The sequence below is a fragment of the Delphinapterus leucas genome, chromosome 3 (genome assembly GCF_059928025.1).
Source record: "Delphinapterus leucas isolate spDelLeu-1000000601 "Yukka" chromosome 3, BTC_Dleu_Yukka2, whole genome shotgun sequence".
NCBI lineage: Eukaryota > Metazoa > Chordata > Mammalia > Artiodactyla > Monodontidae > Delphinapterus > Delphinapterus leucas.
This window is the reverse complement of record NC_143131.1, coordinates 56009410-56026054: the sequence shown is the minus strand read 5'-3', so window position 1 is coordinate 56026054 and position 16645 is coordinate 56009410. Positions and strand designations below refer to the sequence as shown.

General features: G+C 43.3%; 1 protein-coding gene across 3 annotated transcripts in view; it reads right to left on the bottom strand.

Annotated features, from left to right (window-relative positions):
- Window positions 1-2088: 2088 nt before the first annotated feature.
- Window positions 2089-16645, bottom strand: part of PIK3R1 (phosphoinositide-3-kinase regulatory subunit 1) — an 87165-nt gene continuing 72608 nt past the window's right edge. The window contains exons 1-10 of one of the 3 annotated variants that reach the window (XM_022596174.3): window positions 14595-15193; window positions 11043-11145; window positions 10381-10479; window positions 10080-10260; window positions 9704-9829; window positions 8847-8989; window positions 8463-8639; window positions 8295-8363; window positions 7417-7587; window positions 2089-6326 (exon numbers count right to left, since the gene is read on the bottom strand). In XM_022596174.3, coding sequence (XP_022451882.1) covers window positions 6137-6326; window positions 7417-7587; window positions 8295-8363; window positions 8463-8639; window positions 8847-8989; window positions 9704-9829; window positions 10080-10260; window positions 10381-10479; window positions 11043-11145; window positions 14595-14610 — 1275 coding nt within the window. In that variant the 5' untranslated portion in view covers window positions 14611-15193 and the 3' untranslated portion in view covers window positions 2089-6136. Of the gene's footprint in view, window positions 6327-7416; window positions 7588-8294; window positions 8364-8462; window positions 8640-8846; window positions 8990-9703; window positions 9830-10079; window positions 10261-10380; window positions 10480-11042; window positions 11146-12576; window positions 13032-14594; window positions 15194-16645 lie in introns of those variants that run through there. The other 2 variants (XM_022596167.3, XM_022596149.3) reach the window with 2 other exon arrangements.

Below are 16645 nucleotides of genomic sequence, written 5' to 3'. Positions count from 1 at the left end.
GGTAAACGGAGTTGGTCAAATTCCCATTGCTGGTTAAAGAAAGAGCTAAGACCCAGCTAGGCCTTCCTAAGCTGTAAATGGGTCTATTATCTTTCCTGTGTAGAATCTATACTGTGAGCACAAATTATACCATAAAGTAAAATATATATCACTCATTAATAGTAGTGGCTTTTGGGGGCTTCCCTGGTGGCACAGTGGTTGAGAGTCCGCCTGCCGATGCAGGGGACACGGGTTCGTGCCCCGGTCCGGGAGGATCCCACATGCCGCGGAGCGGCTGGGCCAGTGGGCCCGTGGGCCATAGCCGCTGAGCCTGCGCGTCCGGAGCCTGTGCTCTGCAACGGGAGAGGCCACAGCAGTGAGAGGTCTGCGTACCGCAAAAAAAAAAAAAAAAATTAGTAGTGGCTTTTAATTAAAATACTAGAAGTACTATTTCAACAATCTGGTGATACTAGTGATTCTCAAATCTTAGCATACATTGAAAATCGCGCAGGGAACTTGCCGCTACAGATGGCCTCACTCTGAGTTAGTAGACGGGGCCCTCGAGCAGGCCTTTCTAACAGCTTTCCAAGTGGTCCTGATGGCAATGCTGCTAGCCTGGAGACCACACTCGGGAACCTAGGTGGTCTAAAGCAAGCCCATGCCATTTCCTGCTATTTGTTATGTGCCACTTGTATACTGTCCACCAATTGAGAGCCACATGGTTAGATCCCCCAGCAGGAAGAGCAACTAGTGAACTTTTCTCTGACCTTCCTAGTGCCTTTTTCAGCGCTTGCTTAGGGGTGGAGAGCTCTGGCCTGAGTCAGACGGCCTAGGTGCTCTATTCTGTGTTCTAATGGCTGCATGATCTTGGATAAGTCGCTTAGCCTCAGTGCTTCAGTTTCCCCATTTGTAGAACAGAGATATTGTCTTCTAACTCATAATTGTGGAAGGATTAAATCAGATAACACATACAAAGAGTTTAAATGAACAATAATCACTTGGTCTATCCAATCAGAGACCAGTCAGGAAAAAAGAAATGACTCTAGCTCTTAAAGAAAGACCTGAATAAAGAGGATTGGTTACTCAGGTGATGGAAGGACTCAGAAACCAAACTGGGGGTGGTGAGAGAAACCAGAGGTTTAGCAACAACAGAAAGCTGCAACTACCCCTTGGCTTAGAATAAAAATGGGAGGAGGCACTGTTGCCAGAGGAACAGAGAGGGAGAGAGGAGCATAGTAGGGCAGCTCAGATTCCAAAGAGTCTTTCTGGCAGGAACTGGAGCCACAGGGGAGATTCACTACCTAGAAGCCAGAGGGCAAGAGACCCTGAGTATATAGTTCTCTGGGATACAGAACAGAGCAGGGGAAAAGCAGGAAATGAATCTCAAGAGTTACTCCTCTACACAGTATATTAGTCATTGTTGCCATGACTGTAATTACTTATGTGCCCCTCTCATCGCCATCACTAGACCATGCCTCCATGTCTAGGACCCTCACCGTGCTTAGGTGTTGAGTGCCATGTACATGCAAAGTGGCCTCATTATAAATTCATTCAGCAATCAAAACAAGTGGGGAAAGTTATTTTAGATTAAGAATGGTTTGCATATATTGACTAGATACTAGAGTGTGAAACCAGCATCTGTAGTGAATCTTTGTTCCCTGTCTAGAACCCCATGTCACACCTCTGCCTGCTGCACAGTGCCTCACAGTGCCCCTGCACTGGGCCTGTTTCAAAGACGCAGCCTGTAGAACAGAGAGACAAAGCCAGATACCTTCACTAACCATAGTTTGTAGAGAACCATTCTGAAGGTTTGGGGTTGGATGGTGAAGGGGAGGGATTGAGGGACAGTAGAGATCACATTTTTTGGACCAAGAACATGCCTTGCAATGACATCACCTAGAGCTACTTCTTTTCATCATTAAGGATATAGTGAACTGATGTAAATGACACTGAGCCATCATTCATGTGTTCTTCTCACTTGACAAAAATGAGGTAATGTAATGACAGTGAAAGGGGGTGGGTGGGAGACTACAGGGGAAGCAACATTATTAACCGAAAGAGCAAGAGAACATATGTCTTCGGTGATCAGTGAAATTTCAAACCATAACCTAAGTTTCAAAACAAACTTTATTCTGTTTGAAGACCTAATACAATGCATTAAAGCAACTTAAAACAACAAGACACAGCTCCATTGAATCTATAGCTTGAACAAATGTCAAGGAGGCACAGTCCCCCCGCCCCCCGCCCCAGGTGCCTTGTAAAGGCAAAATTACAACTGACCATGACATCCTCCCTCTCGTCAAAAGACCAACTTTATTTTAACAATGTCATAGAAACAGATTTGTAAAAACATCGAAGAGATCGTAGCTTTAAAAAATACACACATATAAATGAGATTTTTTTGTTTGTTTCGCCTTTTTTTTTTTTTTTTTCTGTTTTTAAATAGCAGCATCCTGGGCAGCTAATGCTATCTCACGGTGACAAGTTCCAAGTGAAGTCGTTTAGTGTTTCCAATGAACCCAATTTTGTTCATAATACTAGTAATTTATACTAGTAACTTATATAACTAGATTTCTAAAAAATAAGAATTTGGCATTTCAGAACTTTGTCCCATGTGAGGCATTATGCTATAAACTGCCCCTTTCTTAAATGACCCTGAACTCCAATTTCAGGGTCTGCTCTCCAACTGACTTGGGATACCATGCATAGCAAAAGCACAGTTGTTAGAACCAGCAGAATTTTTCTCCCAAAAAGGAACATCAGTAGGACTTCCCAAACACGTTACTAGCTCATAACCAGCTATATGACAAAGCAATTGGTTCCCCACAGTGACAGCTCACATAAACACATTTTGACTTGACACACTGAAAACGAGGATTTCCGAGTTCAGCGAGTCACGTAGACCAGCTACCCAAGAGGAGTAACTTTTAAACAACAGAAACAAGCCAAAGAATTATGAACTTCTTCTCACTTCACTTGCAAACACTTTTCACCTTTATAAGACAAAACAAAGCAACTTCAAAGGAAAAAAAAAAACCCCATACACACATACAAGAATTGTACTAGACATTGGCTTGTTATGTACTTGAACTCAACGACTGTGGATCTGTTTTGGCTGAAAGGTGTACTGGAAACACAGTCCATGCACATATACATATATACATATATCGAGGGCCGTGAAGTCGTCCGGTGTTGCAGACGCAGGCTTTTTGCCTTTTCAACATGGTTATGATTTTTCCCTCATGTATTATATCAGATCCCAATGCTCCCAATTCTAAAGCCCCATCACAGCCTCTCTTCAGCTTAGCTTCTGGCTTGTATCTTCAGGATGCTGCGCTGGGTGGGGAAAATCAATGCGTGGATGTAAGCATGTATCAGGAGGGCCTCTGCTGTCTCCATCCCTAATCATAAGCCGCTCAGTGTGGTTAGGAGATGAATGATTGGACTCAGAGCCCTGCTGGTCAAACATCTACAAGGACAGATGTGATGGCATGCCACACGCTGCCAGAAGGGTACTGGGCACAGGCGTAGCGTCATAGGTAAGTTGTGACTCACGGTGACAGGAAACAATGAATCCTGCCTTTGCTGGTCAAAGAAAAACCTATTGCATTTCTGCTCGTGAGAGGCAGAAATAAGGCAAGTGCCTAAATACCATGCCATCTTGTGAAGTGGTGAAGCAAAAACGTGGACAGAATTGTAGCTTTTTAACGCAATATTCCATCTCAGATCTTATATTTTAGAAATTAAAGTTCCTTAATAGCATACACGGATGTGCTACTAAAAAAAAACCACCAAACCTAGTTGATAAGCTACTATTAACTAATGGTTGGGCTTCTGTATGACATGGAAGGATAGTTGTAAAGGAGACACTCAGAGAATAAAACCAGGGGAATCGTCAATTGTCTGGAGATGCGAGGGAGATGGTCAGGTCAGTACAGTCAAGTTTGAGGGCTGACAGTCTGGCTGTAAGACTGACTATTGCTATCGATATGAGTAGCTTCATGTAAAAAGGAAAAAAAAATACATTCTACAGTTGATTGAGTCAGCCACTAGACTGATTCTTTCAAAAGAAAGAATTTTAAAAGGAACAACATTAAAGAACAAAACAAAACCCCCTTACCCCCAGTAGTTGAAGGAAAGAGAAATAAAGCTGTGGTGACTCTAAATAGGAAAGGAAAACTGAAGTTAAGATTCCATTTTCATCTCCCCATTATTCCTCCCAACACAGGTACAGTTCCCACTGAACCCAAAGGCTTTTGCATATGTAAATTGGGGAGAGAGATCTCTTGCTGTTGCCTTCAGTTGGAAAGAATACTCTAACAAGTCCTTCCTTTTCCCCACAGTGAAGTGTAACACATACAATTATTTGGGTGAATGAGGACTGTTACTATGATTCCTACAATGGCCATGACTTGAACAAGCTCCCCACAATCGGGGCAGGAACGATTATGACCATGTCTATTTGCTTTCTGATCTAAGTTGAGTGGAAAGCTAGGAAAATAGCAGATATCCAGATAAAAATATCTTTTCAGATCATGCTTTTTCTACAGTGGATGTTGGCTGGTTGTTAACGGGTAGTCTAATGTTAAAGAGAGACAGGTTTTCTAAATGCAGCAATGATACTTTAAAATCAGTGTTTCCAACAAGGGTGAACACTGCTCCAGGACCCTGCCTGCCTTCCTTCCTAAGACCTAGCATTCCCATAGGTTTGTATTTGTCATGAGGGTATAGTAAGTAGCAGATCAAAGTGGGAAAAGACTTCACTTTGCAGTGATCCACTTCTCTGTAATCACAAGAAAGAGAAAGTGCATGGCATCCTGCCACCCTCCCCCCCACCTGTACATCCCTTTGCTACATTCCCCTCCCTAGATTCAAGAAGTTCACAATTCTTTACGAAACAAACATTGCCAGGTACCGTATCTTAAGTCTTGAAACAACATTGTTGAACTCAGCCATACTTTGTCATATTCATATATCTTTCTCTTTTTTTATTGAATAAAGCAGCTTTGAAGCTTATCAGGCACTGCCCAACAAAACATTTAGTCCAAAAAAATCTGTTATGAACTTTTTAACCTTGGGCTAACAGCCAAGTACTCTGTACAAGAAAAACTGTAAAATATTTCATAGTTTTAAATCTGAAGCCATTTTTTTTTTTAAAACTGGCATCCTGTACATTTCTTCTTTTTTAAAAAAAAGGTAACAAGTAACAAAATGAATATTAACAAAAAAAATCAGGGACAGTGTTTTCAAGCAACAAAAATTGGGGCAGGGGAAGCTTATTCTGAAGGTACGTTTAAAACAGGTAACAATGATGAAAATTAAGAATTGCATAGCACTGTGAATTTAGCCTTCAGCACAACAAAACAGAAGCTATTTGGTATTGATACAAATCCGTCTATTTGATAGTTAGTCATTCAATATTATGTACATATTTTATATACTAAGTGTCATTTTGAAGTCCTATTTTCCAAGCTCCATTTTTCTGTTGGTGGGTTTTCTTGGTTTGTAGAGTTCTAATGAAACACTTTCTGGCACTTTGCTACAACAGAATTTCCTCTGAACGTACGTGAGCGGACGTTCCCCAAAGTGTCCCCTGTGAGCGGAAGTGCCTTTCTGCTACATATCGGTTCATTTCGTTAGAAAATGAAATAATCCACAGTGCGATGTGTCTGGGGCCACCGTGCACGGCAACACCCAGGCTGGACTGAGCGACCCCAGGCCAGGGCTCGTCAGCCCGTCCCCGCTCCGGTCTCCAAGGTCCCAACTCTTGAGCTGGTAAAGCTTCTGAAAGCACGAACAAGCACCATGGTTAAAGGCCTCTTTGTCCCTGCACGCAGAGATTTTTGCATTTCTTCTCTTGGTGTCGTGTGTGGTTGTGACTTTAAATTAATCCAAAAAACAAAACCAAAAAGAAAGGAAGAGGAAAGGAAGGAAGGCTAATTAAGCACTCCAGACGAGGAACGGTGGTCGTCGCCCAGTGCGAGCCTGCCGTGTATGTGTCTTCCCCTACTGCCGTGTGATCGAAAGCTCGAGTCACATCTGAAGACAGGCGGCTGGGTGTCCGCAGCTCAGTTCCCAGGTCGGGCTGCAGGGGAGCCCTGTGCTTGCTGGAGGCCTCGGGGAGCTGAAGGTGAGAAGCAGGCAGGAGGGCGGCCCTTCATCGCCGCTGCTGCGCGTACACCGGGTAGGCTAGCGTGACGTTGAGGGAGTCGTTGTGCTGCACGAGGGACGTGTGTTGGTAGTGGAGCACCAGTTCCTTCAGGGAGCTGTACAGGTTGTAGGGCTCGGCGAAGCCGTAGCCCGTGGCCGTCTTGTTGATGACGCAGTGCTTGACCTCACCGTCCACCCTGCACATGGAGAGAGAGCACAAGGGCCTGGGTGAGCTGGGCCAGGATGAGGCGTTTTGGGTAAAAGTATCGTGAAAAATCCCGATGCAGGCCAGCCTCCACCTGGGGAGCAGTCCTGGGGGAGCCCTAGACTCGTGGAGTTGTCCCTTGTCACTTACTTACTGGCTGAGTAACTTCGGGAGGTAACCCAGCTTCACTGAGCCACTGGATTGTCATCTTTAGCATGGATTAAAAGGGAGACAGTAGTAATCTATCTGTAAGAGGGGAGCTTTGAGAAATGAGGCGGTGTACGGGAGGGGCTTGCTGGATGCCTAGAACGTGGTGAGCAGGCAACGGGTGGTGACTTTAGCCGTTACTATGAGCGCTGCCGCCCAACCAGAGTGGTACCATTACAATCATTAACAGGATTCCTCCTTTCAGGCAGGCCTGGAATCGTCCACATACCTCTCCATCTATTCTCCTACTCCCCTGTCCTCAAAGTTCGCACTTCTTTCCTGTAGCAATATTTCTCTGCTTTTTAAATGGAGGGAGGTGATGGGCTATAAAATACTCGGAGACCCTTTCTCTCCTAGAGGACATTCACGTCAGTGATCCAACCTCACTCTTCAAAGTACCCCCAAACTAGTACATAAACAAAGAAAAATAGGCCATAGGACGGAAATGTCTTCTCTTGGGTGTACTTAGGGACAGTGACCAGGGTCCTTTCTCTTACTGTTTTAACCTGTCCCTGATGGGGACTTTACCTGTGGGTGGTGCTTCCATGTGGATCACCTCAGATTCTAACTATACGGAAGCCCCCCAAAAAGCAGCAAGTGTGGCTATTTCCATTTGAAAGACGAAAAAGGAAAACAGGACTTCTCCCAAGCCCTAGTCTCCCACCTAAACAGCAGGTTTCTTTCTACTCGACGGCTATTCCTGCCTAGACCTGAAAATAGTAGGTCTTAGTTCCTCTTCTCCACCGTTGTACTACTGGAACACTCTTAAAGGCTAGAACTTTTCCAAATCCTTGCCCGCACGGTTGGCTGGCTGAATGAATGAAACACCTCCTTGAGATGTCTGACGAGACAAATAATTGGCTGGGGGTACATACACTACGGAGCACGCGTAGCAGCCCTGTTTACTGCTTTCCCGGACAAGAAAAGTGCCATCTCGTTTCCCTCGCAACAGGTTTTCAGCTTTGTTTCGGTTGCTGCTGCCAACATTCCACGTCTTCTCGTCGTGGTGGGGCAAATCCTCGTCATCTTCCACCAGCGAATACTGGCTACAAAGGTAGAAGAGAAGGTTTCTAAATGAGGTACATGGCAGCCAGCAGCCCGGCCCTCTGAGAAAGGGCCCTCTCCTCGCGTCGATCTAGTTCCTGCCCCTCCTTCAAGCAAGTCAGGCCAGCGATTGCGGGTCTGACTCAACCAGCTTCTCTGGCCTGAGTTTCCTCATTGAGTTTAGCCTTCAACCCCCACCCCCGAACAAAGAGTTTTAGTAGCACTAAGTGATACTCTTCCTGTTTTCAAGTCAGTCAGTAGCTACCTGCGGCAGACAGCAAGGTATTAAACAATCTAAACAATCCCGTTTGTCCAGTTTAGATCAGGAAATTGATTGACTAGGAGGAACACCAGTTTTCAAATAATTGAAACAAAACGTATACTTAAGCTTTGAAAATATGCTAAACAGGGTTGTCTCCCCCCACCCCCACCCCCACCCACATTGGTCCCAAAATATGTTCGGATTTTCTAGACGGTTCCAGGACATCATCACGGACACAATGTCACTTCAAAGCCCCATGGGGGAAAAGGAAATCTGCATTCTCCTTTGCTAAACTTTCCTTTTTTAAAATTCTGGGTAATGAGACTGATAATATTTTCTCCTACGAGACGTTCCGTTCCTCACTTGCTCTGCAAACGAAGCAAGTTGTGCATTTTCCTTAAATGAAAAAAACACCCTTGCTACCTCCCATCTGTGCTAACTACTTACTCTTCGGTGTTTTCATTGCCCAGCCACTCGTTCAGCTTCTTCTGCCGAACACCTTTCTGAGTCAACCACCTGGAAAAGAGGTTTAAAAGGAAAATGCATTAAGAACCTATCCTTGAGTTTTTGCAATGACCAATCATGCACGTGCAGGGTTCCACTTCCAGTACATACATCAGGTATTGGTCTCTTGTCTTTCTCAGTTGAATGAGGTCTGGTTTAATGCTGTTCATCCGTTTGTCAATCTCACGATACTCGGCAGCCTGCTTCTTCAAGTCCTCCTCCAATCTCCTTCTGCTGTCGACAATTTCACTGATGCGAGACTTTAACTTTTCATAGTTATGCATAATCCTGTAGGCAAGAGCAATGCATCCATAATTACCTGGAGCATGATGAAAGTTCCCCCAAGGTGGCAGTATTGATTCCCAGCAGTTTTCCTCAGGTAAAGAATGCTTTCTCTCCCTGTCGTTTCACAGAAAGCGAGGTCACCTTTAAACAGTTTAAGAGAATCGTGGTGCTCTAGCACATGGGCAGTGGAAACCCTCCTGGGTCACCAACCTTTGGATTTCTTTCTCATTGCCTTCGCGTTTAAACTTTTCTATGTATTCTTTGCTGTACCGCTCCTGGGTTTGGCACTGTTCTTCAAATATTTTTATGGTTTCATTAAATGCTTCAATAGCTGTTCTTTTCATTTGGATTTCCTGCAACCCAATTTTAATAAGACAAGGTCATTCCTTTCACAGAAAAGACAATTTCTTACGGCAAGACACTACCAGGACATTTGACCGGCGCTACTGTCTGGCACGCAAGTATTTTGTTAGCAAGGTGGGACGCAAATTCCTAAAAGCCCTTAAAATAGTATCACAGAAGCACACATTTCCTTTGGAGAATTTTCCCAGTCTCTGGAAGATGACTGTTTGACAGTTTTCTACAGTTTTCATCTTCTTTAAAAACCATTCCCCTTTATCAGCAGCTTATGCCATCCTTTTGCTCCCTCTGGCGGTCCCAGATACGTGATGGTCTAGAGGAGATTAAAGCCTCTAGGAAAACAAGGCAGTAAATGTAGCCTCAACCCTTTCATAGTAAGGACATCTCACGGTTAAATCCCCATTTCAGAGGTTAGACAAGTCTGTGGCACTTCCAGTATTATTAGCTTTCACTCTAAAAAGAATTCTTCAATCTGCAGTTATGCCAATCCAGCTTAATTTATTCTGATACTTACAGGCTCGATTTAAAAGGTTTATAGTAAGTAATTATTAGAATAATCAACGATTCACAAATAAATGATCTCCCCACTTTCTTACTGGCAAAAACTCAACCTTTTAAATTCTTTTTCTGAAGCTGAATATAACATGCATTAGCTTCTAGTAACTAAGAGCTCTACAATTTTAATGTGATTTTCACAGAAAACTCACCTGGGAAGTACGGGTATAATCTTCATATAATCTATCATATTCCCGACTTTTTTCTTGAAATTGAGTGTTATATTCATGTAATTTTTTCCCTACAGCTTCAATATTATCTTCTTTGACAACTTGATCCTGGAAGGATTAGAAGAAAATGGACAAAATAGAAATTCAGTTGATAAGGTACTTATCTGACATGGGAAAAATCCTCAAACAATGGTCCTTTATTTTGTGAAAGTATTTTATTGAGCCACTACACACTCGTGATCACAAAATTACAGTTTGAACGTTTTTCGAGCTTGATTACATGCAATTCACCTGCTTCAAAATACTTTCTAAACATTAAAAGTATCTTTTTAAAATATTAACGTGAGCATGTGATTACCTGTTGGTATTTGGATACTGGATAAAGTAATTTCACATCCAGTTTGGGATTATACTGAGCTAGCGATTCATTCCGGTAGTGGTTTATTAGTTCAACCACAGAGTTGAAGGTTAATGGGTCAGAGAAGCCATATTTCCCATCTCGGTGAAATATTTTGATTAATTTGTTATTTCCTCCTTTCCTGCAAATGCAATATATAAGTAACGGCATTAGAATTCTCTTAAAAAAAAAAAAAAAAGCGTGTTCTCCCATCACCTTTAACATGCCAATTTTAGAATTTTAGCCACATGCCCTAACTCACCTTAGTGTAAGAGTATAATCACCATGCATTTTAGTAGATGCATCTCGTACCAAAAAGGTCCCATCAGCTGTATCTCGAAGTTTTTCATTCACTTCTTCCCTGAAGTGAAAAGAACATGAGACAATGCTCACCTAGTGGATTTGGTGATTCTCGTGTTACATTTTCTTAACTGTATTTTCAGAGCTTAAGAATTAACACACAAGTCATTCTGACAAATCAGCACAGAAAGTCGTGATCCCCAAAAGGTTTCCTCCCAACTCTTCATTCCCCTCAAAAAAAAAAAAAAAAAAAAAAGGTTTAGACTAGAAATGCCACTTTAAGCTGATAACATTAATTCTTAGAGTTTTGGTCTAATAAAGAGAGTGACTTTACGCTCTGCCTTGAGGCAGTGCCACTTCACCCTGCTGCCCCCCTGACAGCTCTGTCAGTAATGAAACTTCTCGGGTATTTAATTTCCTGTGGCATCCAGCACCCACAATTCCCCAGAGCTCAGTGACTTCTGTGGTCGTCTTTGGAAGGGAACCAACTGTGCTTCATGCTTATGTTGGATGATAGCCTAAAAATGGAACTTAGCAAGCTGGTGCGTTTTGCTTTTCTTTCTCTTCATCTAAAACTCCCTAGCTCTGGTGAGAAACTCAAAGAAAGAGTCTCCGTAGCCTTACCTCGAAATATCTCCCCAGTACCATTCAGCATCTTGTAAGGACATATTGTTATTCATACCGTTGTTCGCTACAGTAGTGGGTTTTGGTGGTTTAGGAGGCAGTGCTGTAGATGAAGGAGAAAGAAAAAGTTTTTGCAGTCCCAACTACAAATAAACGTTTAAAAGTCGACCCAAGTTCCTTTAAGTAACATTTTCAACTGTGAAACACAGCAATAATGCACGAGTCCATGAACCTTTTCTTAAAAAAAAAAAAAAAAAAAAATCAGAAATCCTTTTGACTATAGACCATAATGGAAAAAAAGAGAAGAGCTTAGAGACCAACAAATAAAATGGGCTGGCCATGTGAATGAATTTCAAAGTAAACCCAGAGTCAGTCACGACATTTTCTACTTTCAGGTTTGAGTTGAATTAAAGTTTCATATCTGGTCAAATCTATCTAAAGTAAGAGACCACAAAGAGAATAGCAGAAGGACTCACATGGCTTGGTTTTAATTTCCTCCTCTTATTTAATTATAAAAGACAAATTTGGTTTCTGTCCTCCACAAATGCTGCTGTGGTCATAAAAAAGCTCATCTACAGGAATATGTTTTAAGAGGCGGAATTGGGTTTCTCTAATCTTAGTATTTCAGGCACTGTTCTGCCAAAAGCCACTTTAAGAAACTCCTCTGTGACCTCAATCTCTTTAGTATTCATGATAATATTCTATTGGATAACTGTGCTCTATATTATGCCAAGAGTGATTAAAAACCATATCCCTCTTCCTCAATGTCAAATCAGTATTCATGTACCAACTGGTGACAAAGAAAGAAAGACTGCAGTGTTTGTTTCTGAATTTCTTAATTGGGAGGAAGGCGAAAATAATTGAGAAGGCAAAATAAGTCTAGGATAAATTCTAGCTAAATTCTAAGTCATAAGTTTTAAAGCACTGTTATTAGTTTAAGCAAAAAATTTCAGGAGTCCAGCAGGTATATTTTAGAAAGACCCAGACTCAGTAATGGGAAGCCAACTTCTCTCACTGCAGTATCTTAACAGAAGAGAGGGCAGACAAAGTCTCAACATTTGATTCAGAATAGTTTCAGGGCACCTAGAACTGAGTTGCAATCACTGCTACATTTGATAGCAGCACTGGTACATGCTTTCTAAAGTACCGAGTGTTATCACTGCAAAGTGCCACACTGTCCTCACCCACTGTCAACGGAGAAAGCAGCACCAAGGGTGCATCCTTTTAATTAAAGGAACCACATACAACAATATAACCCAAACAGCAAACGAGCTCGAGTAACAAAAGACGCCAGTGAAAAACTGGAATCCAATTTATATCCATTCAACTAAGAATAAGCATTTACCCCACACAGCCTGACTTGCTTCCACAGGCAGTCAAACCATTTGTTTCATTTTCAAGCTATGAGCAAACTCATTAAATTAGAACAAATGAATAAAAACAGACATCCAAAGAGGAGCTGTTAACCGTAGTTGTCAAAAAGATTAAATGCCACAACATCAACCAGCTTTCTACAAGAATACTGCAGTATTACCTGGTGGATCCATTTCTATATAAAACATCAAGTCTGTGCCACAATTTATATCTGGCTTAGCATATTCTAAATCCAGGTCTTCCATATTCCAAACAGTGTTGTACATTTGTGCGAGAGTTTCCTTGGCTGAGCTCAGTTATAAGAAAAGAGTCCGGCTTTCTTTGTAATGGTGTCTTGGAATTCATTTCAAAACCTATAAGGGGCTGCACTGTAACCTATGACATCACACACCCCAGCCAATCAAGTCAGAAAAATGTCACCAGACCACTCCTGCTTCATCATTTCTCTTCTCTACCAGCCTTAACACAGCCCCAGATCTCACGAAGATCCTACATTTAACAGCACTGCAATGTATACACGCTCTTCGTTTCAAAAAGGTGTTTAATCTGACTGTTCTTCTCTAGCCGTGAGTTTTCTAATTCCTTTTTTATTGCTCCGTGCAGCATGGTACGCTCCGCTCTTGGCAGGTTGACAAAAGCTGATACGCTGCGGCACGTAGCTTCCCCCCCCCCCCCCCCAGTGCATCTGGGTTTATAGATAGCCCGGTCATTTCTTGGTTTAAAAATCTTACAAAGGCATCCAAATAGTATACTCAAGATATATTTTAAAGTCCTAAAATGCCTCTGATATATATTAAAAGCAGGAAGGATCAAGAACTCTAGATATTTAATTTCAGTCCTCCATAATTCACTGCAAACTCAACTTATACACTGTCACAAACGTGCTACATTACGGGCAGCACAATGAAAAAAAGGTAGAGGCAAAAATCTCTATTAAACACTGCAGTTAAAACTATAGAATATGGAATGAAAATCCAAAAAAAAGAGAGGCCATATATCAGAATGTAGAGTACAGGCAGAGCTATCTTTGCTAAGTATTTCTCACTGATGAGCCCGTCTTCAGATTTACTGGGCTAAGTACTGCTTGAGGGGGGGTGGGTGATGTAATCACTTGTGTGTGTGCGGGGGGGGGGGGGGGCTTTTGTCCCCTCCATCTCAAATGCCTCACTTTGGGAAGAAATGTTATTATTCCTTCTTAGCAGTATTTAATGTGAAGAAACCAATTCCCCTATAAATCTAAATTAATGTTAGTTCTCCTACAGTGAGAGGGGAGGAAGGGAGAAAAGGTTCCCCCCACCCATATAAATGTAGTTAATTTAAAAAACTAGAGTGGGCTGTGTGATCTACGTACATGTGCATGTCACATATTTCTGTGACAATTTAAAGAACACAGAAGCCCTGGAAATTTATTCTTAGACGTTCTGTCAAATTTGGAATCATAAAATATATAGAAATAGAGCAAAGGCAAGACAGCCTCTGAGCACTGTTCACGTGTCTCTCCTCCAGTTTAATTCAGTTTCCCACTAAGGAGGCAGGCAGATTCAACCTATACCCTCCCACCGTCTCCCACTCACAGGCTCTCTTTGCCTAAAAGTTGAAGTAACCCTAAATGCAAAGAAAAATGGTAGTGGTGGGGATATGTCCTCAGAAAAAAAAAAATCTTAATAAAAATGTTGACCCAAGTCCTCCCAGCAGCTGTGGAGGACAGCGCGACAGCCCGGAGGGGACCTGTCCCCCATGCCTTTGGGAGCACTTGGTGCAAACCGGTCCTGCTGCTGGAACCCATGTGGTAGACCCCGGGAGGAGGGCAGGGAGACAGGTGACTGACTTTCCACGTCTCTCCCAGGCCTGGCCAGGCCCCAACTTCCAGACCAGCACTTGGTAATTTCCTCCTTCCCCATTTCCAACCGAAGCCCCATCTCTCCCTCACATTGTGCCCCTCGAGGAAATGGGGGAGTGTCTCCCCTAATCTCTCATCTGCCCTCCCCAGGCAGCGCTTACTATCTCTCCCGCTCGCGCTCTCTCTCTCTCTCTCTCACACACACACACACACACACACACACACACACACACACACACACACGAAGACAAACTGCAGAAATGAACCTTTCAGAGAAGTCCCCCAAAACAGTGAAACAGCCAAGGGGCAGAGCTGTGCCCAAACGAAAGGCAACTTACTTTGCAGGTTATGCATTTCAACGGTTTCCCTTAGAAATGCCTGTATCCGACAACGGAAAAAAAAAAAAAAATCCGAAAAGCGATTCCTCCAGCCTGTGTGGCGCAGGACCCCGAGGCTCGCACGCGCCGCCGGCAGCAGCGCAGCTCAGCGCCCGCCGCCCGTGCAGAAGCCGAAGCCGGCTGCGCACCGGGGCCGAGGCTGCGCCGGGGAGGGAAGGAGCCCGGGCGCTCGCACGTCCCTCTCAGATAACGATCGCGGCTTCATGATTAACTTGGGCAGGTTCAAATATTTGCTGAGCTAGGGATTTCGGGTGGGGGAGGGGAGCCCAAGTCCGAGTCGAAGTTGTCATCATCGTTAACAAGTGGCCAGTGCCAGCCCAGGTCCTCCTCCTCCTCCTCCTCCTCGCCGAGGAAGTGAGAAGGCCATTGTCAGGGGACCTAAAATAGGCTCTCGAACCGGCTGCGGCGGCGCGCGGCTCGCAGGCTCGCGGGGCTCAAGTGGCCACAGTGCAGCGAGGCACTAGGCGCTGCCAAACACAGGAAGTGGCTGAGCTAGTTCAGCAAAAAATAGAATCAAAGCCTTGCTTGTAAAGGCCTGAACCTCTCAGAGCTGCCCAGAACACCGTGCCTTGCTCGCGTCCACCTCCTCCCACATACCAGCACAGACAGCCCCGCAGGTGTCACAGGAGAGCCCGGCGGAGCCACCCTGCAGGGAACAGGTTTCCAAACGTTTCCCAGGAGGAGGCTCCTCGGGAAGAGTATTGCGCCTCGGCATGGGTACACTAAGCTCCGTTGTATTAAAAATACACTCCAAGATAAAAACTCCACTCTGCAGCTGTTTGTATGAAGTCAATTTCAACTCCTGTTAAAATGGCCATAAAAGGTCTGCCTGCGTGAGGTTGGTGCAGATGCTACATGGAGCAAAGGACGGGAGGGCAAGGAGAATGGCACACCTTTCTAGAGGATTTTTTTTTCCCCCTTTATTCGAAAAAGTTGCAAGGAACCAAACTTAGGACTGTTGGCTACTATTTAAAGAACTAAAATTTGGCCAAAGAAAATTTCCACTCACATCAGCATAGACGGCTTTACTGTTATCCCAAGAACCTTAACCCAATGTAAAATCACAAAATCACTAGCTTTAAAACCAGAAAAAAAATTTAGAGATCACTTCAATTCCCTCATGCTACACACACACACACACACACACACACACACACACACACACGTGTATGCTTCTCACCCAGAATGACGTGGTTTGCAATAACATTATAGCACTAGGACCAGAACCCAGACTTCCGATGTTTGGTCCTAAACTCCTTTTTCTCCACTCACTTGCCCTGCTCTTTACTTCCCTCTGCCAGAGAAAGTAAAAATTAACAAGTGAAACTGAAGTTAATTTCTCTTAAGCCCCATGCAAAAAATTTCACACCTACAACAAAACTTTTGTTTTCTATTTTTAGTTTAATTAAAAAAAAAAACTGCTTTCTAATTATCTTTGAAGAAACACGGGTTCTGTCTATAATACCCTCAGACTCTGTATGACAAGGTGACCCAAAGGTCACATGCAGTGACAAAGGAAGATCTAGGTGCTGACACAAGAGTCCACACAGGCAGGAACCAGCTTCAGAATTACTTGCAATATCTGGGAAGTGCTGCTACACTCACAATGAAAGTGATTTTACAAGCTCTCCTTTGGTGCAATTGAGGTCATACGAAACACCTACTTTTCCAACTGGGAAAAAATTAGTCTATAAGTGAATAGACACAGCTCCTGCCAGCTGATCACAGACATAGGGTTAGTTCACAGAATACCCTTGCCTCCTGAGCTGCATAATCTTGCCCTACTTTAAAAAATAGTCTTTCTAAAGCTGGGAACCTTGGAAACATCAGTCACTTAAGCATACCTGTCTAGATTCACAGGATATGTCATGTCAAAACCTTCTAAGATTAAAGTGTTCTCTAGTCTGACAGTCTATTTCCCGTTTCAGAAGAAAATTATCTACTGGGAAGTGGCACACTCTCTACTTAGAGAAAGTCTTAAAATAGATTTG